The following is a 21,598-nucleotide window of genomic DNA, read 5'->3' as shown; positions in this document are numbered from 1 at the left end:
CTTTGGGGCCCTACCGGTCATGGCGAAAATATTAGAAAAATAAATAATAATAATAATAATAATTGTCAAGTGTTTTGTTATTATGCTGTGCTTATCCCACACTTGGAAGGATGTACCAATGCTGAATGTGGCTTCTGGATTTCACTCAAAAGACCAGACCGTTGTTATTTCTTTCCTTTTCTTTATATTTCTCCAAACAAAGAAACAGGTTCTTTTTTCTTTTTAGCAGTCTTTTTAGGTGAAAAACCTTGAAAGACAAAACGCCACAAGATTAACATGCTGTAAAAAATCAATCAATTATCAATCCCATAATACCGTAATTTACAAGTGCAAGAAAATGGACTCATGTTTTCCCTTTAAGTTAAAACAGATATACAAGATATACATAAAATACATTTAACCCCACAAACACAATAGATAAATGCAGCAGAAAACCCAATATGCAAATACATAAATACCTAACCAATTAACTATTTCCCCTATTTTAGATACATATTTAAGTTATTTTAACCCCTGAACCGATACCAATCATTTGGTACCGGTACCAAAATGTATATTAATACTTTTCAAGGGAACTACAAAAAATATCAATATTGGCTTTATCTTAACGAAAAATCTTAAAATACATGAAACATATGTTGCCTATTGCACTCAAAGAACAATTTTAGATGGTTAAAAAATAAAAAGGCATTAAACACTTTGTGCTTATCTTGTTGCTTTCAAAGAACAATTTGCAATTTTCTATCAGGGTTTCCCGCAGGTTGTTAAGGCGGCCGCCTTAACAACAAAGTGCCACAGCCTAAACTAAAGTCTTAAAAAAATGTAAAGAAAATATATATATTTATTTATTTATTTATTTTTTTGGCCTGTAAATTAAGCATGATGAGTTGAGCATATGTCAGCATGTGGCCCCACTTTTAACTCTCTTTTTTCAAACGCTTATTGCAAACACTTATTTACAGTAAGTTATTCATTTGACTTAGTCATTATTTTGGCTTATTAAGTCAATATTTACTAAGTCCAAATAATGACAGTATCTCAGGTAACCAGGACTATGGCGTCACATTAGTGCCAAAAATCCGAGCGCATAAAAACTGTTATCGCGCGCTGATTCTCCACTTCGTGTGCGCGCGCGACACCCTTTTGCGCGCGCGTGGTGCCTTTTTGCGCGTGCGCGGTACCTTTCTGCGCGCGCGCGACGCCTTTCTACGCGCTCTCTGTGTACTCCTGGCATCTCTCCTTGCGCTGTCATGTTTCTTTTTGGCACTTTAGGGGCAGGTATGCTTAGACGGCCCCTTCTTTCTGATTGGTCAGGCGAAAAATGCTGAAAAATGCCAGAGCCAATCAGAAGTATAGCAGGGCGGGTCATCGTCAATATGTATCAAGATTTACGGAGGAAGAAGTGGATAAAAAAATGTCGCGCGCTGATGAAGATTATTTCATACCACATAAACACAATACAGGGTAATACAAAATGTGACCCAAATAAATAATAAGACAACAAACACCATAATCACATCTTTCAGCCAGAACTGGTCCACCAGCAATAACATCTAACCATAACATTAGTTTGTATTTTCACTTCTTCTTGAACATTTGTTTTCTAATTTATGGAATTTCTTTTGATTCAGCCATAAAATTAATGAAATAATCTTTGAATTTTGTTTTTAAAATGTTAAAAATAGGTTTTTAATAATGTATTCTAAAACAGTTTAAAATAATCAGAGAACTGACTAACACTGACCCTACACAACTATGTTGCACAATTAAGTCTTTTTTTTTTACAGCGAAAGAGGTAATTTCAACAGGTACAGCATCCTATGTCATATCTACATGTAATAAGATTTGTAACAAGGCAAATCGTTTGTAAATTGGTCGAAAATCGAGCAAGTTATGGTAATTTAATTAGTATATGTACCATTGACATCAATGTAATGATTGAGGCTAGATGTCCGAGGTAAGATGGCTACAACGTTGCTACACTGGAGAATGATTAGTCATATGAAAAATGCTCAGAGCCAATCAGAAAGGAGGGGCCGTCTAAGCATACCCACCCCCAAAGTGCCAAAAAGAAACATGACAGCGCGAGGAGAGATGCCAGGAGTACACAGAGAGCGCGCAGAAAGGCGTCGCGCGCGCGCAGAAAGGCACCACGCGCGCGCAAAAGGGTGTCTCGCGCGCGCACGAAGTGGAGAATCAGCGCGCGATAACAGTTTTTATGCGCTCGGATTTTTGGCACTAATGTGACGCCATACAGGACTGTTTTGTGTTTTGTTTTTACTTTACGGAAAAAAATATCGAGATATACATCGTATATTGCCATTCAGCATACGGAGCGGAAACCACAACCAAAAATTGTAGGCTTCTTCATTTTCATGCGACGAAGCCGGCCTACTTTACCACAGTCTGTAGTCTATTGCCCCCCCCCAGGCAGCGATGCGATGGAGACGTGATGGTGGCGACAGGCCAAATTACACTGTTCCTTACATCCACCCAGGCTATTCCCCGTCCGTGTCCGCCTGTCCCGGACACCACACTGTCTATATTACATATAGTCTGCCAAAGAATAGAATAAAAATGTTTATTGAAATGATGGCACATTTACATTTTTGTTGTACATATTAATAAAATACTTACAGTAGTGCAGTTACACAACATCACAGCTTTGGGATCTTCCTACTGGAAAAAGTTGAGTGATTTAACTTGTGAGACAGCGCCCTCAAGTGGATTCATAGCTGCTCTCTTTTTTCCCCCCTGTGGATAACGCTGTCCAAACCACGTTCTATTTAGGTTACCATTAAAACTATTAGAATTAAAATGTGGAAGTACATGTCGTCCCTCGTTGTAAAGGCATATAATGTGTGTGTGTGTGTGTGTGTGACCCCACAGTGTCTTCAGAACCAGTCCAGCGACATCAGGTTTGTGTCAGTGCAGGTCCTTTGGTGGGTCTTTAAAGATCCAGCTACGCCTGCTTTGGAGACAGGTCAGATCAAGTCTTTGCTGAAGACACTTTTAGACAACACCAAGGACAAGAACACCAGCGTGAGAGCCCTGAGTGAACACACCATCGTCAACCTGCTCCGACTGCGACAGGGAGAAGAATACTTTCAGGTATGAGAAATGCAAATGGTAAATATTTTCCCCGGAAAACTTTTGATGCTCTGCTTCGTCGCTCAGATGATTAGCGCCATTCTGGATTCGGCAAGCAACGACCTTCTCTCGGAGTGTCACCGCCGCTCGCTGAAGAAGATCGCCAGCCAGCCAGACTCCAATGAAGAGATAGATGACACTATACTAACGTGATTGAGCTATGGAAGTCAAACAGTAGATGGACTGACATGCTCTCCAGAGCTTCAAACACCACTCGTCTGCTAATGTTGCTCCTTAGAGTGGAGACGGTTTTCCCACACAGGAACTCAAGATACTTGCCAGCCAGTACACACATCAGCAAGAAGTGACGTATAATTTCTTCCCACCTTATTTTCCACAGCAAATTCGCAATTGGACTAGAGGATTATGCATTTTTATTTTGTAGTTGTCTAATTTGGCAGGCTCTGAATGTAATTGTTTTCGGTTATCTAAAAGAACATGTGATTGCGGAACTGCTGAGAAATAGTTTTCGCCCCTGAAATGACCCAACACAGATTCTTAACGGGCTGTGGAAATACACAATGTGCTGGTTTTCTTTTAAAATGTGCCACAAGTTCCTGTGCTGCAAAACATCTGCTTAGCCTTTCAATCACACCACCCTCGACTCTTTGATTATTTTAATGGCCTTTAGCCCCAATTTATAGCTCAATTATTTTACAAAATGTGTGCAGCAACAAGCCCTGTGCTGAGGTTTTGATTTGTTTCAATTTTAGTAAAAGGATTTACAATTCCAATGTATTAATTTTTCACCCCAATCTGTTAAGTTTTTGTCAAAATTACATAAGACATTTTGGGGGTGGGGGGTCTCTAACAAGACCATTGTTGTGGTTGTAAAAAGGCAGTATGAAATAAAAGTACCTAATTTCAGTCTGGAACGTCTAATATTTGGGAACACATGTTCTATTTCAGTGGTTCTCAAAGTAACACTTGAAAAAAATATTTGGCTCTTCAAGAACCAACATTAAAATACAGTAGCGTAGTAGGCCTAAATATTCATTAAAAACAAGGCAGAGGTTTTTGTCAACCAGTATTTTTGATATTATTGGCCACTGACGGTAACATTACCCACAGTTTGAACAGTAACACTGTCTTTGACTATTTAAGTGATTATTTGGCGTACCCCTAGATCGGGTCGGCAACCCAACATGTTGAAAGAGCCATATTGGACCAAAAAACTAATCTGGAGCTAAAAAAAGTTAAAAGCCTTTAAGTGTCATAATGAAGGCAACACATGTGTCTCAGAGGATTAGATAACTCCTGAAATTGTGTGTGAATGTGAGTGTGAATGTTGTCTGTCTATCTGTGTTGGCCCTGTGATGAGGTGGCGACTTGTCCAGGGTGTACCCCGCCTTTCGCCCGATTGTAGCTGAGATAGGCTCCAGCGACCCCGAAGGGAATAAGCGGTAGAAAATGGATGGATGGATGAACATTTCTGGCTTTAAACTGCCAAAAGTATAGGTGTGTGTGTCCAAGTTAAAGGAAAGGACGGGCTGTCTTCTTCTAATGGATTTATTACAATCTTTGCAAGCTGGGTAACGTTTGCTGTGGTCTGGAACAACATGCCACACAATCAGAAATGCAGCCAATATTACATACAGATAATGTGTCATGAGACATGCAAATATAAATTAAATACACAGAGGACATAAGTAAAGGAAATTAAATGAACTCAAATATACTTACAAATGAGGCATAATGGTGCAATATGTACATGCGGCTAGCCTAAATAGCATGCTAGCATGGATTATTAGCACGCCACGCAAGTCAATGACATTAACAAAGCTCACCTTTGTGGATTCACGCACAGCATAAAACGTTTGATGAGACAAAAGAAGGAGTGGCATAAAACACGTCTTTCTGTGGCAGCGACGGAGAAAGTTGTACATGTAAACAAACTACGGTGAGTTCAAAGACTGCCAATATTAGTAGGACAAAACGGCGCTGGCCAAATACTGTCATCAATGAAGCATAAACACTATGCTTCACTGATGACAGTATTTGGCCAGGTAACAAGTGAACGTTAGGAGAACGTAGTGGCATTGTTATGGGAACGTTAGTTTGTAACGTTCAAAGAACGTGAGGTTGTGGAGTTCTTGCTTGGTTAGCAGAACGTTAGCCATGAACGTTTAGGGAACTGTTTAGGAACATGCTATTTACGTCTGTTTTTGTGCTATATTGTCAGGACTAACACTCAAACAGAAAATTCAACAATAATTCTTTATTAGTGATTATTATAATACAATAGAAATGGAATGCAGTGGTATTTACGTCTGTTTTTGTGCTATATTGTCAGGACTAACATTCAAACAGAAAATTCAACAATAATTCTTTATTCGTGATAATTATAATACAATAGAAATGGAATGCAGTGGTCTTGGTCGTGCGCGTCAGTGGGCTTTTTAACAATTGGGAAGGTTTGTGTTATGTTTGTCCTCCTACAGAAACATTATTAAAACAACAAATATATTTTTCCATTTTTGAAAAAGCTCCAGGGAGAGAGCCGAGGGTTGCTGATCCTCGCACTAAATAGAGCAATGCGTATCACAGTTTGTGAATTACTGCTCTCGTTCACCTTTGACTAGCTTCAGGCCTTTCAATTTCAGTTAAAAAAATGCAAGAAAAGGTGGTCCATATAAGATTTTTGGGTAAGTGAGTTTGGTCAAGAACTTCCAAGTATAAAATAACCAAGTCCTCAGCAAATTCTTGAACAATTCACATAAGCACTTCAAAAGTCTTACTAGAAATGACAACTGTCCATGTTGTATGCAACATTGTTGGGAGAGATTGAGACTCGATATCTGTCAACATACATAACACAGTGTTTTTCAACCACTGTGCCGCGGCACACTAGTGTACCGTGAGATATGGTTTGGTGTGCCGTGGGAGTTTATGTAATTTCACCTAATTGGGGTAAAAATATTTTTTTGCAAACCAGTAATTATAATCCGCAAATGTGCCATTATTGAGTGTCGGTGCTGTCTAGAGATCGGCAGAGTAACCGTGTAATACTCTTCCATATCAGTAGGTGGCAGCAGGTAGCTAATTGCTTTGTAAATGTCAGGAAAAGGTATCTAATGCTTAAACCAAAAATAAACAAAAGGCGAGTGCCGCTAAGAAAAGGCATTGAAGCTTAGGGATAGCTATGCAAAACTAAAACTGAATTGGCTGCAAAGTAAACAAAAACAGAATGCTGGACGACAGCAAAGACTTACAGCGTGTGGAGCAGACGGCGCCCGCAAAGTACATCCGTACACGACATGACAATCAACAACAAAATAGGAGCGCAAGACAAAAACTAAAACACTACACACAGGAAAACACCAAAAAACTCAAACTAAGTCAGGGGGTGATTTGACAGGTGGTGACAGTACACCTACTTTGAGACAAGAGCTATATTGATGCATGCTTGGTTATGGTTTAAAGTCATATCAAACATTTGCGAGAATTACTTTTTATTGTCAATATCGGCTGCTGAGTTTCATTTTTTTTTATGTTTTCTGCTGGTGGTGTGCCTCGTACGGAGCCCCTACACCGCACAAGAAACTTTCTCGTGCGCACGAGAAACTTTTTATAAAGTTATAAAAACAAAAAATAATTTATAAATTAAAAAAAAATTTTTAGACATGTATCATGTATTTATACATGTCTAAAAAAAATATATAATCGCTAATTAATGCAATGTTTTTCAACCTTTTCTGAGCCGTTGCACATTTGTTTTCATTGAAAAAATCCCGAGGCTACGGAGCCCCTAAAGGGACATGGGGAAAATGTTTATCTTTTTAGAATTTTTTTTTTTTTTTTTTTTTTTTTTTTAGAAATGTATCTCGTGCGTACGAGATACATGTCTAAAAATAAAAAGAATTATACATTTTATTTTTAATTTTTTTTATAACTTTATAAAAAGTTTCTCGTGCGCACTAGATACATGTCTAAAAAAAAAAGGGACATGGGGGAATTTTTTTTTAAATAATTTTTTTTATTTTTTTAGACATGTATCTCGTGCGCACGAGAAACTTTTTATAAAGTTATAAAAAAGAATAAAAATAAAATTTGTAATTTTTTTTTTTTTAGACATGTATATCTTACGCACGAGTAACTATCTTGTGCGCACGAGATACATGTCTAAAAAAAAAAAAAAATTAAATTTAAATGTTTTTTTCCCCAAAGTCCCTTTTTTTTAGACATATATCTCGTGCGCATGAGAAACTTTTTATAAAGTTATAAAAAAATAAAATGTATGTATATATTTTTTTAGACATGTATCTCTTACGCACGAGAAACTATCCCGTGCGCACGAGATACATGTCTAAAAATAAAAAAAAATTATACATTTTATTTTAAAAATTTTTTTATAACTTTATAAAAAGTTTCTCGTGCGCACTAGATACATGTCTTAAAAAAAGGGACATGGGGGAATTTTTTTTTTTAATAATTTATTTATTTTTTATTTTTTAGACATGTATCTCGTGTGCACGAGAAACTTTTTATAAAGTTATAAAAAAATTAAAAATAAAATTTGTATATTTTTTTTTAGACATGTATATCTTACGCACGAGTAACTATCTTGTGCGCACGAGATACATGTCTAAAAAAAAAAAAAAAATTAAATTTAAATGTTTTTTTCCCCAAAGTCCCTTTTTTTTAGACATATATCTCGTGCGCATGAGAAACTTTTTATAAAGTTATAAAAAAATTAAATGTATATATATATTTTTTTAGACATGTATCTCTTACGCACGAGAAACTATCCCGTGCGCACGAGATACATGTCTAAAAATTAAAAAAAATTATACATTTTATTTTTAATTTTTTTTTATAACTTTATAAAAAGTTTCTCGTGCGCACTAGATACATGTCTTAAAAAAAGGGACATGGGGGAATTTTTTTTTAAAATAATTTATTTATTTTTTATTTTTTAGACATGTATCTCGTGTGCACGAGAAACTTTTTATAAAGTTATAAAAAAATTAAAAATAAAATTTGTATTTTTTTTTAGACATGTATATCTTACGCACGAGTAACTATCTTGTGCGCACGAGATACATGTCTAAAAAAAAAAAAAAAATTTAAATTTAAATGTTTTTTTCCCCAAAGTCCCTTTTTTTTAGACATATATCTCGTGCGCATGAGAAACTTTTTATAAAGTTATAAAAAAATAAAATGTATATATATATATTTTTAGACATGTATCTCTTACGCACAAGAAACTATCCCGTGCGCACGAGATACATGTCTAAAAATAAAAAAAATTATACATTTTATTTATAATTTTTTTGATAACTTTATAAAAAGTTTCTCGTGCGCACGAAATACATGTCTAAAGAAAGGGACATGGGGGAATTTTTTTTAAATAATTTTTTTATTTTTTATTTTTTAGACATGTATCTCGTGCGCACGAGAAACTTTCTATAAAGTTATAAAAAAAATTCAAAATAAAATTTATAATTTTTTTTTTAGACATGTATATCTTACGCACGAGTAACTATCTTGTGCGCACGAGATACATGTCTAAAAAAAAATATATATATATATATATATATTAAAAAAATGTTTTCCCTATGTCCCTTTTTTTAGACATATATCTCGTGCGCACGAGAAACTTTTTATAAAGTTATAAAAAAAATAAAATGTATATATATATTTTTTTAGACATGTATCTCTTACGTACGAGAAACTATCCCGTGCGCACGAGATACATGTCTAAAAATAAAAATAAATTATACATTTTATTTTAATTTTTTTTTTATAACTTTATAAAAAGTTTCTCGTGCGCACTAGATACATGTCTAAAAAAAGGGACATGGGGGAATTTTTTTTTAAAATAATTTATTTATTTTTTATTTTTTAGACATGTATCTCGTGCACACGAGAAACTTTTTATAAAGTTATAAAAAAATTAAAAAGAAAATTTGTAATTTTTTTTTTTAGTCATGTATATCTTACGCACGAGTAACTATCTTGTGCGCACGAGATACATGTCTAAAAAAAATAAAAATAAAAAAATATTAAATTTTTTTTTTCCCTATGTCTCTTTTTTTTAGACATATATTTCGTGCGCACGAGAAACTTTTTATAAAGTTATAAAAAAAAATTTTTTTATATATATATTTTTTTAGACATGTATCTCTTACGCACGAGAAACTATCCCGTGCGCACGAGATACATGTCTAAAAAAAAAAAAAAAAATTCCCCCATGTCTCTTTAGGGGCTCCGTAGCCTCGGGATTTTTTCAATGAAAACAAATGTGCCCCGGCTCAGAAAAGGTTGAAAAACATTGCTTTAATAAGCGAACATCGCCGGTGTTAATGTGTGGTCGTGTTGCAAGTCGTGACGTCACAGCTGAATGTGTGCTAACAGTGTTCCTCAAACGCGATGAGCGCGCCCCTCTAGGCGCATGCGCACTGGCACCGGATCAGTCGGGTGCAGTTCCACCAGAGGAGGAAGCGGAGTTTCCGGCTGCCGAAAACCGGAGATAAACGACACCGGCTCGGGAGGGAAACCGCTCCTCGCTTCGGTAGTTTTATCCCAGCAAAACAGGGGGCTCGGGGAGTAGTGTTTTTTTTTTTTTTTTTTTTTTTTTTTGAAGGGACAAGGACCCACACACGCCGTTCACAAGGCGGGGGTGAGCCATTTATCCACCGGCATGGCCAGGGACTACGACTACCTCTTCAAGCTGCTCATCATCGGTGACAGCGGTAAGTCAATGGCGGGGATGCAGCACGGGAAGTCGGCCTGGCTTGGTTTTTTTTTTTTTTTTGGGTGTATGTGTAAACCCCGTGATATTACCACGTTGCCCTTGGCTTTCTGTTTCATATGTGCTTTTTTTTTTGTGGTTTACATGTTTTTATGTAACGTACCCAGCTGCCATGTTTAGTCAGTGACAGGGCGGAGGTTGTGTGTCCGGGCTGGGCATGTCTCTCGATCAGGCCGGATATATCGCCATGACATCAAAAGTTTACCCCACCTTTAACATGTCCCTCTTTTTGTTGTGGAACAATGTTGGTTTAAAAACAACCATGTGTTAATTAGCCGATGGAGCTAGTTTGCATGTGTCCTTAGTGGCGGCAGCTAGCATATTTTTTGAATGGCTCATAAATCTGCTATGTATGCTAGCTATGCTATGCTATGCTAGCCGCAGGCTACACGTTTAGCGCGCTTAGTACGATGTTTAACAACTCCAAGGGTCACCATTGTTCTCCATTAACGCTTCGTTAGTAGCGAATATGGCCATACCTGTTTTGATTCGTCACTTTTACTGAAGTGTGACTATCACCGTGGTTATAGTATTAACGAAAGCACACGTCCGTTAAATTCCTTATTGAATGACCACTTCCTGTGCGGATATTAAACCATTGTCATAAAAAAACAAAAACTGCTTAATGTTAGCAAGAATATGACTTGCAAAATGCATCTCGCCTCTAATTAGGCCATTGATTTATTGAAACTTTTATAAGTAGATTGCACAGAAACATGGATGGACATATTCCGTACATCCATCCATTTACTACCGCTTGTCCCTTTTGGGGTCGCGGGGGGTGCTATAGCCTATCTCAGCTGCATTCGGGCGGAAGGTGAAGTATACCCTGGACAAGTCGCCATCTCATTGCAGGGCCAAAACACACACTAGGGCCCATTTAGTGATGCCGATCAACCTATCCCCAGGTGCATGTCTTTGGAGGCGGGAGGAAGGAACCCACGCAGTCACAGGGAGAACATGCAAACTCCACACAGAAAGATCCCGAGCCCGGGTTGAACTACTCAGGACTAGAGATGTCCGATAATGGCTTTTTTTTGCCAATATTCCGATATTGTCCAACTCTTAATTACCAATACCGATATATACAGTCGTGGAATTAACACATTCATCCATCCATTTTCTACCGCTTGTCCCTTTTGGGGTCGCGGGGGGGTCAATGGAGCCTATCTCAGCTACAATCGGGCAAAAGGCGGGGTACACCCTGGACAAGTCGCCACCTCATCGCAGGGCCAACACAGATAGACAGACAACATTCACACTCACATTCACACACTAGGGCCAATTTAGTGTTGCCAATCAACCCATCCCCAGGTGCATGTCTTTGGAGGTGGGAGGGAGCCCACGCGGTCACGGGGAGAACATGCAAACTCCACACAGAAAGATCCCGAACCCGGGATTGAACTCAGGGCTACTCAGGACCTTCGTATTGTGAGGCCGATGCACTAACCCCTCTTCCACCGTGCTGCCGAATTAACACATTGTTATGCCTAATTTTGTTGTGATTCCCCGCTGGATGTATTAAACAATGTAACAAGGTTTTCCAAAATAAATCAACTCAAGTTATGGAAAAAAATGCCAACATGGCATTGCCATATTTATTATTGAAGTCACAAAGTGCATTATTTTTTTTAAAGGGGAACATTATCACCAGACCTATGTAAGCGTCAATATATACCTTGATGTTGCAGAAAAAAGACCATATATTTTTTTAACCGATTTCCGAACTCTAAATGGGTGAATGAATTTTGGCGAATTAAACGCCTTTCTAATATTCGCTCTCGGAGCGATGACGTCACAACGTGGCGTCACATCGGGAAGCAATCCGCCATTTTCTCAAACACCGAGTCAAATCAGCTCTGTTATTTTCCGTTTTTTCGACTGTTTTCCGTACCTTGGAGACATCATGCCTCGTCGGTGTGTTGTCGGAGGGTGTAACAACACGAACAGGGACGGATTCAAGTTGCACCAGTGGCCCAAAGATGCGAAAGTGGCAAGAAATTGGACGTTTGTTCCGCACACTTTACCGACGAAAGCTATGCTACGACAGAGATGGCAAGAATGTGTGGATATCCTGCGACACTCAAAGCAGATGCATTTCCAACGATAAAGTCAAAGAAATCTGCCGCCAGACCCCCATTGAATCTGCCGGAGTGTGTGAGCAATTCAGGGACAAAGGACCTCTGTAGCACGGCAAGCAATGGCGGCAGTTTGTTCCCGCAGACGAGCGAGCTAAACCCCCTATCGACCCTAGCTTCCCTGGCCTGCTGACATCAACTCCAAAACTGGACAGATCAGCTTTCAGGAAAAGAGCCCGGATGAGGGTATGTCTACAGAATATATTAATTGATGAAAATTGGGCTGTCTGCACTCTCAAAGTGCATGTTGTTTCCAAATGTATTTCATATGCTGTAAACCTAGTTTATAGTTGTTAGTTTCCTTTAATGCCAAACAAACATACCAATCGTTGGTTAGAAGGCGATCGCCGAATTCGTCCTCGCTTTCTCCCGTGTCGCTGGCTGTCGTGTCGTTTTCGTTGTTTTTGCTTGCATACGGTTCAAACCCATATGGCTCAGTAGCTTCAGTTTCTTCTTCAATTTCGTTTTCGCTACCTGCCTCCACACTACAACCATCCGTTTCAATACATGCGTAATCTGTTGAATCGCTTAAGCCGCTGAAATCCGAGTCTGAATCCGAGCTAATGTCGCTATATCTTGCTGTTCTTTCCGCCATGTTTGTTTGTGTTGGCTTCACTATGTGACGTCACAGGAAAATGGACGGGTGTTTATAACGATGGTTAAAATCAGGCACTTTGAAGCTTTTTTTAGGGATATTGCTTGATGGGTAAAATTTAGAAAAAAACTTCGAAAAATATAATAAGCCACTGGGAACTGATTTTTAATGGTTTTAACCATTCTGAAATTGTGATAATGTTTCCCTTTAACATGCCTCAAAACAGCAGCTTGGAATTTGGGACATGCTCTCCCTGAGAGAGCATGAGGAGGTTGAGGTGGGGGCGGGGCGTAGCGGGGGGGTGTATATTGTAGCGTCCCGGAAGAGTTAGTGCTGCAAGGGGTTCTGAGTATTTGTTCTGTTGTGTTTATGTTGTGTTACGGAGCGGATGTTCTCCCGAAATGTGTTTGTCATTCTTGTTTGGTGTGGGTTCACAGTGTGGCGCATATTTGTAACAGTGTTAAAGTTGTTTATACGGCCACCCTCAGTGTGACCTGCATGGCTGTTGACCAAGTATGAATTGCATTCACTTAAAGTGTGTGTAAAAGCTGCATATATTATGTGACTAGGCCGGCACGCTGTTTGTATGGAGAAAAAGCGGACGTGACGACAGGTTGTAGAGGACGCTAAAGGCAGTGCCTTTAAGGCACGCCCCCAATATTATTGTCCGGGTGGAAATCGGGAGAAATTCGGGAGAATGGTTGCCCCGGGAGATTTTCGGGAGGGGCACTGAAATTCGGGAGTCTCCCGGGAAAATCGGGAGGGTTGGCAAGTATGCCGGAGTACCCAGAGGGAACCCAGGCAGTCACAGGGAGAACATGCAAACTCCACACAGAGAGATCCCGAGCCCGGGATTGAACTACTCAGGACCTTCGTATTGTGAGGCACATGCACTAACTATATACTTTTATTAGTAATTTACACAGTACAGTACATATTCCGTACAATTGACCAATAAATGGTAACACCCAAATAAGTTTTTCAACATGTTTAAGTCGGGGTCCACGTTAATCAATTCATGGTAACCTTCATGGCCAGACCTTAACTTACTGCTTTGAGGGTTGTGGTCCTCCAATTCATTGCCCGTCCTCTGTCTGCGGGCACAGTGATGCTAGTGTTCCTTCACTTGCATGCTGGAGGTCCAGCTGACAAAGCTGTAATGTTCTTGTTGTTGGCCAAAAATGCATTAAAGGCTTCCCATGTTCATGTGCCAACACATCTGCTGCTAAGAATTAAGATGTGCGTTCATACTTGCTATTTTTGTTCCGGTTAAAACAAACTCCAGGCTGCTTTCTCTTTTGAAACTTTTATTAGTAGATTGCATAGTACAGCACATATTCCGTACAATTGACCACTAAATGGTAACACCCGAATACGTTTTTCAACTTGTTTAAGTCGAGGTCCACGTTAATCAATTCATGGTACAAATATATACTATCAGCATAATTACATCATACAAGTTAATCATCAGAGTACATTGAATTATTTACAATCCGGGGAATTTCAGCCATCATACAAGTTTATCATCTGAGAAATGGACTTTGAAACAGTGTAGGTCTGACTTGGTAGGATATGTACAGCGAGCAGTGAACATAGTGAACTCAGAAAGCATAAGAACAAGTATATACATTAGATTATTTACAACCCAGGGAGGTGGGATGTGGTGGGGGCAGGGGGTTAGACCAGGGTTGTAGCTGCCTGGAGGTGTTCTTTTAGTGTGGTTTTGAAGGAGGATAGAGATGCACTTTCTTTTACACCTGTTGGGAGTGCATTCCATATTGTTGTGGCATAGAAGGAGAATGAGTTAAGACTTTTGTTAGATCGAAATCTGGGTTTGACGTGGTTTGTGGGGCTCCCCCTGGTGTTGTGGTTATGGCGGTCATTTACGTTATGGAAGTAGTTTGACATGTACTTCGGTATCAGGGAGGTGTAGCGAATTTTGTAGACTAAGATCAGTGCGAGTTGTTTTACTCTGTCCTCCACCCTGAGCCAGCCCACTTTGGAGAAGTGGGTAGGAGTGAGGTGGGATCTGGGGTGGAGGTCGAGAAGTAACCTGACTAGCTTGTTCTGGGATGTCTGCTAGTGTAACAGTCGGTACGTTTCCATGCACTAATTAGTCTGATTTCTCAAATAAAATAAAGAAGAATTTTACATCAAATGCACTTTTTGGGAAATTTTACCAATCGTTCACTATAGGGCTGGGCGATATGGCCTTTTTTTTTAATATCTCGATATATTTAGGCCATGTCACGATACACGATATATATCTCGATATTTTGCCTTAACCTTGAATGAACACTTGATGCATATAATCACAGCAATATGATGATTCTATGTGTCTACATTAAAACATTCTTCTTCATACTGCATTAATTTATGCTCATTTTAAACTTTCATGCAGAGAGGGAAATCACAACTAAGTCAATTTACTAAAACTGTATTTATTAAACGGTTATTAAGCAGTGGCACAAACATTCATGTCATTTCAAAACAGAAAGTGCAAGATTGTCAGAGACATTTTAAAACAAGCTATTAGTGCGCTTTTGTGCATGATGTCACTAAGATGACATATCAAACCAACACTAAATTAAAGTGCACTTTTTGTACAGAACGCCACTACAATAGTTAAACAAATAAAGTGCACTTTTGTGCATGATGTCACACAAGATATTTCAATAACTGTCAAATAAAAATTAGCTGCATAATAGGAAGTCAAATAGTGTATGTCCTTCACTATGTGGTAGGTTCCTGCGGACGTTATCTCCTTCTGTTATTGAGTATTTTTTTTTATACGGTGTTGATGTGGAAATGGAAGACACCAGGCTCAATTGGGTCAGTGCTGGTTGCTTGGGCATTTTGTTGGGTGTGGCACCGACCGCAGATGTTGACATGCGGAGTTTCAAGCACTCCGTATTCTCTCGTGGGTGATTTTTCAAATGATGCTACAAATTAGTAGTGCTGCTACTTTTTGTAGCAACGCTTTTGCCGCATACTTGACATTTTACGGTTGTCTGTTCAACATCTTCCCGCTTGAAGGCAAACCACCGCCAGACGATGGACCCTGTGCTGTTTTACTTGGGAATTAATTCCCAAGCAATGCCCGCAGCTAAAAGCAACTGCGTGAGAACGTATACTCGAATACTCATGATATAGTCATTTTCTACATCGCACAGAAACAAACCCGCGATATATCGAGTATATTCGATATATCGCCCAGCCCTAATTCTAATTAGTAAATAAATGCAATAAAAAGTCTGCTTACAATGGAGCTTATGGGAGCCGCTCTAGTTTGCCTGTAAAGCCCTTAAAACACATCCAAACACCTCAATTAAGGTTTTACATGCATGATGTAAGTATACATGCAATGTAATAACAGGCACATTTATAATGACATTTAATATTCATGTATTTTGCTCATTTTAATTTAAGCATACATGGCATATTAATTTCAAAAACGTATCACGTTTGACTTTTTTTTTAACAACATCACTGATTATTGCTCACTGCAGACTTTGAGAGCCAGCAAACATAACAAAACATCACTTACTGTACAAGGGATGCTGTCTGCTAGGATGTTCATATATTCCAATTTAGATGAAGAACGCCTCATAATCCTCGCAAAGAAAAGAGGGGTGGAATCAAGCCTCTTTTTGTGTTGTTCTCGCTATACCCAGGTCTAAATTGGCTGGCAAAGTGTACCAACTTGTCAGAATATGTCTCCGTTCTTCTACTATCTAGGTGAGAGGCATTATTTATGATCTAGAATAAAGTTTGACGAGCAAGGAAATGAGGATCCAGTTGATCAGTCGATCATGTCAAGATTGGCACACAAGCTTGTGATCACAGCGCAGCTATAAATAGTTAGTCTGCGTTAGCGCTTATAATAACAATATCACTAATACTTGGTTAATATTCAAGTCACGAAATGTAAATGAAGTATTATTGGCAGTTTTTGGATGGTTGTTTATTGGGTTTTATGGGCAGAATAGAGGACCTCCCTTTGGCTCTGCTTAAGTTAGAATGCATTAAAAAAAATACATCCGCCGTCTTGTCTTTCATAATGATTGTGAATGATAGGCAAAATAAAATAAAAAGTGCAGTTCCCCTTCAATCTGATCATGTTTGGCTTTTGAAAAGTCTGACTAACACACCTGAATTATGCAGTTGCAGTGATGGCGCTAGGAATTTTCAAAATGGGGTCCCAGGGACCCCATCGAGTCATAAAAATGGGATCTCACAGTAAATTTTTGGGGTCCCACTTTTTTGTAAGAGTTTTGAAAACAAATGATAAATGTATGCATTATCCTGTTATATCTCACATTCTATATTGTGTTTTGGAAAAAGGTTGTCATTAACGTTACTTAATTCATAAAAGAATTATAAAAAAGAAAACACATTTTTATGCATATGTAAATTTATTCAGTTATAAACATTCATTCACTTTCTTCTTTCCTTTATGGATCTAAACTTTACCGCTGCCGGTAGTTTTTTCTATATTTGTATTTAATAAGTTTCAGGTGTATTTGTTTCAGTATAAAAGTGTAATAAGTGTTATGCTTCTGTCATGAAATGATGATAATGGTGTGTAAGGGCATACATACATTATTTATTTAGCGCTTAAATCTCTAGAGTCTACATCAACTTCACATCTATCCGTCAATTTTAAGTAGTTTTTTTTTATGTTGTTTTTTTGTTTGTTTGTTTTCTGCCTTTTTTGTCAAAGAAAACTGTTTTTTTTTATGGCAAACACACAAAATATGCGAAATCTTCCACAAAAAATATTTGTCAAAGTGCAATATTTGATGTGAAGTAATCGGAGCCTTGGGTAGGTCAATAATTCATAAAAACATTGATTTTGATTCAATATTATGTTTTGAGCAATGACAGTTTTGAAGAAAAAAAACAGCTTTGTTTTATTAGTCAACATTGCAACTTTTTCTGAATTACATTTCACCTTTAAGCTTTTTTATTCCACTTTTGTTATGTTTTTGTTTATTTGAATAGTATTTTTAGAATGTGTTGTGGGCCTTTAAAACATTAGCTGCGGGCCGCAAAACACCCTGCTATAGATAATAAAAAATGTAATCTGATAAGTCTATCGATAAAAAGCAGAGCGTTTAACATAACGCACAGTCAGCATGTCTGCTTCGGTAAACAATGATGGTGATGATGTCAGCGATGCGAGTGACACTTGCTAACTTGTCAGACACTTCTCCAAGAGACCCCTTTTGAACACTCCTCGCACATTAATACTTCAAAAGGCACATATTTGTTGACCTGCAAAGTATGTTTTTGGGGTGGAGGAATCTGGTCGGGTGCTGGTTAGCTTGGAGCTAACAGCGAGCTTGTCTCCATCCTGGAACAATGTCGATCCAGTGGGAGATAAAAGTGAAGTTTCCATGGACTCACAAGGACTAAAACAAGTCATTTACTGGAGACATGGCACAGGATGAAGTTCAAAAGGTTGACTTTACACTCACCTTAGTGTTTACCATCAAGTCTTTCTTTTGACAGCCCCTCGTGGTAAAGTTGTCCGAGTGCAAACTGAGGCAGTATTTGTGATTGATAAAACTTTTGGCGAATCAAAATTTAAGAACTTGTACCGGAAAGTTCATTACTTTGAAGACGACAAATAAAAACGCAATAAACTGGACCGGAAATTTGACTCGGCAAACATAAACAAAACAAAACACCGGTGGAAGGCGATAATCGATTAAAAACAAACAAACAAGCAAACTGGAGTTTTGACCCAGAGAAGGCAGGGTCGGTAAAAAAAAAAATAATCTGTGGACTTCCGGAAATGCGTGTCCTTTCTGATTTCAATGTGTAAAAAGACACAAAAAGGACGTTAACGCCAACAGTGCTGTTGTGTTATTGATTGGGTACAAACACATGTGTTAGAAATTGTTATGGAGCGAAAAGTGGTAGGATAAATAAGATTGTTTTTTTCCTACCCCTTTTCGGACACGTTATAATGAGAAACTGGACACATTTAAATAAATCACCAAAATGATTCCCGGGCGCGGCCACCGCTGCTGCCCACTGCTCCTCTCACCTCCCAGGGGGTGATCAAGGGTGATGGGTCAAATGCAGAGAATAATCTCGCCACACCTAGTGTGTGTGTGACAATCATTGGTACTTTAACTTTAACTTTAACTTTAACTTTATTTAATGTATGAATGTTTAAAATAAACACAATAACCATAATTTATTAAACCTCAATAACCTGCCTTATATACTCAAATGTATTTTTGTCTTCTCTGTTGCTAATCCTTGCTTTTCAATATATGACATAATCAATAATAGTCCACCACCTGAATCAATAGTGCACCTTGTTTACCTAAACATGAAATGCAAAACACATATGTTGAGAAATACATTTCTTCTTCAGTTTGTTTTGTGTCACAAATATGAGTTTTGACAAAATATTAATATAATGAATTATCACAAAATTTAATCTCATAGATTATTTTGACCCGGGGGCCACATTTAGGAAAAAAATTTGTTTGGGGGCCGGTATATCTATTTTTAGGAACACTAATACAAAACCTCATAATAATGTCTGATTGAATGCTAAAAACGTTATGACAGACCGCCTTAAAAACGTAATGGAATTTTACATTTTTCTATGAACGATAAAACACGGAATATTGACAAAATATGAATGTCACACCCCCTTTCGATCGACATATTTTACAATCAAGTGAAATGCAACCAGCAGTGAAATATGAACGCCAAGGGTACAAAATAAACCCACCTACAATCTGATATATCTGATACATCACTAAGCTTTAGAACTTTGTTGTGAAAATCTCCTTCCGCGTCTGTGGAAACGCTTCCCACCCACACTGCTTGGTGCCTCGTCTGAGCTGCTGTGACGTAGATTACCATAGTAACTAATTAGATGACCATAATAACTAATTAGATTACCATAGTAACTGGTATATCATCCAAAAGCGCAGATTCCAACCATTGAAATACTTTGTATAGTTCGACTTACGGTCATTAGAAAACATCACTGCACATCATAGTGGCAGCTACAGTTTCCATCATAAAGATCTAAAAAATGATTTGGGAATGTCCGGCGGGCCAGATTGAAAAGCTTAACGGGCCGCATGTGGCCCCCGGGCCTTAATTTGCCCAGGTCTGTCATAGATTATTGAGGGGCTCTCGCCATGTATTATTTTTGTCATTATTGTTAAGCTGCAGCTACTATAAATTTAATATAAATTAATAAAGTGCAAAAGGTAATGTATACATACTATACATTACCTTTTGCACTATATTAATTCATATTATTATGTGTTGTCCACTTTGTACTTTTTTATGTCATTGCCTGAAATAAATAAATAAATGAAAAAAAAAAGAAAATTAATGTCATTGTTTTTGTTTAGTTTAGTAAATTGAAAGACTGTTAGTTATTGTTGAAATGAAAAGTATGTTTTTTATAGTGTAGATAGGACACAGCTGGATAAGGACTTGACGGTATGCAAGTTGTTTGTTTTTGGTTATTAGGAGAAATATAATCAATGATCACAGTATTGCCATATTGAGATACTATCATGTATTGCACATCATATTGTATCTTGAGGTACTCCTAGATTCCAAGGCCGAGTCACATGCCTACTGTGGGTGATTCACAGTAGGACCTGCTGTTTGTTGAGTAGAGCAAGGCATACTTTAACGTTTGAATGTCCAATTAGAACAGAAAATGTTGCTTAAATATATATATTTTAAAAAAGACAATCTAAAGGGGTCTTAATGCTCGCTAAATATGATCACTAATTTCTGCCCTGCTACGCATTGTTATTTTTTGGCAGACCAGGTGCGTATTAGCTGTGTTAGGAAGCCAAGGCATAATGCCATCTACAAAGTTGTTTCAGCCAGCCACATTCACAGACAGTCCCATTATAATGTATTCATGTTAGTAGCCAGTATTTGTTAACTGTGGACTCAAACCTCAAACTGACCCTCTGTTTCCTCTGCAGGAGTGGGGAAGAGCAGTCTCCTGCTTCGATTTGCAGACAACACGTTTTCAGGTGGGTGTTTCGGCTCTCTCGCAACATGAAGTCAAATACAATGAAACCATCAGTTTGTTGACTTCTACAACCGTTATCAACTGCACAGACAATGTCTTAACCACTTGAGCCCAAAACGGTCTCTGGCTATATTAATAACAGGGTTTCCCCTAAACTGCCAAGATACCTGTCGCGGTGGGGGGAAGTATGGGTGTGGTCACCATGACCTCATCAAGTAATTTGCTATAATGATATGATTTTCTTTAAAAAGGGTAAAAAAAATGTATACGTACAAATCTGTTATTATTAATTCGTGTTAACATTTTTTTAAATAGTTTTGCCATATTTAAATTGTTGCTGCTTTTTGTACAATGTACTTTGTTGAGATTTTTTCAATTGCTTAGTCTTTTAATTACTTTTTATTAAAAACAACTATCGACACATCTAGCATCTTCTTCTGGTGTTATTATAAAATGTCCTCATGTTTAGAGACTCTACTTCTGTCCTTTTATGTCCCTGACGAAAGAAAAGAGCCGCAGCGAGCATGACATCACACTTCCTTCACGCTGTTTCTATTTTTAAAAATGTCTTCTATTTATTTGCACTTGTCCGCGTGTACATCTAACATATATAAAAATCACATCCACATCACAGACATGCTGACAACGCTCCAGACAATGGCGGGCATTTTGTTTACATCCGGTTTCGGTAGCGCAGTTTTTGGTGATCAAAGTCTTTTTTCGGTGGTCATATATATATATATATATATATATATATATATATATATATATATATATATATATATATAGCATCCTCTGCGCACAGCAAATTTACAAATCAAAAATCCCATCTGAGCTCTAAACAAAATAAACACCTTACAATTTATTGTGTATGATTTTGCAATGCAACTCTGTGGGTGACAGGTGACAAGAATTGCCCTATC

General features: G+C 38.0%; 2 protein-coding genes across 2 annotated transcripts in view; both read left to right on the top strand.

Moving 5' to 3' along the window:
• Positions 1-4,017, top strand: part of LOC140679251 (stalled ribosome sensor GCN1-like) — a 68,054-nt gene extending 64,037 nt beyond the window's left edge. Inside the window, exons 56-57 of the mRNA XM_072914274.1 lie at positions 2,890-3,111; positions 3,178-4,017. Of these exons, the coding sequence (XP_072770375.1) occupies positions 2,890-3,111; positions 3,178-3,303 (348 nt within the window). The 3' untranslated portion in view covers positions 3,304-4,017. The remainder of the gene's footprint in view (positions 1-2,889; positions 3,112-3,177) is intronic.
• Positions 4,018-9,543: 5,526 nt separating this feature from the next.
• LOC140679250 (ras-related protein Rab-35-like) overlaps positions 9,544-21,598 on the top strand; it is a 31,853-nt gene continuing 19,798 nt past the window's right edge. Inside the window, exons 1-2 of the mRNA XM_072914273.1 lie at positions 9,544-9,845; positions 20,626-20,676. Coding sequence (XP_072770374.1) covers positions 9,794-9,845; positions 20,626-20,676 — 103 coding nt within the window. The 5' untranslated portion in view covers positions 9,544-9,793. The remainder of the gene's footprint in view (positions 9,846-20,625; positions 20,677-21,598) is intronic.

The sequence above is a fragment of the Nerophis lumbriciformis genome, linkage group LG12 (genome assembly GCF_033978685.3).
Source record: "Nerophis lumbriciformis linkage group LG12, RoL_Nlum_v2.1, whole genome shotgun sequence".
Taxonomy (NCBI): domain Eukaryota; kingdom Metazoa; phylum Chordata; class Actinopteri; order Syngnathiformes; family Syngnathidae; genus Nerophis; species Nerophis lumbriciformis.
The sequence above is the reverse complement of the archived record's forward strand: the minus strand, read 5'-3'. Positions and strand labels throughout refer to the sequence as shown.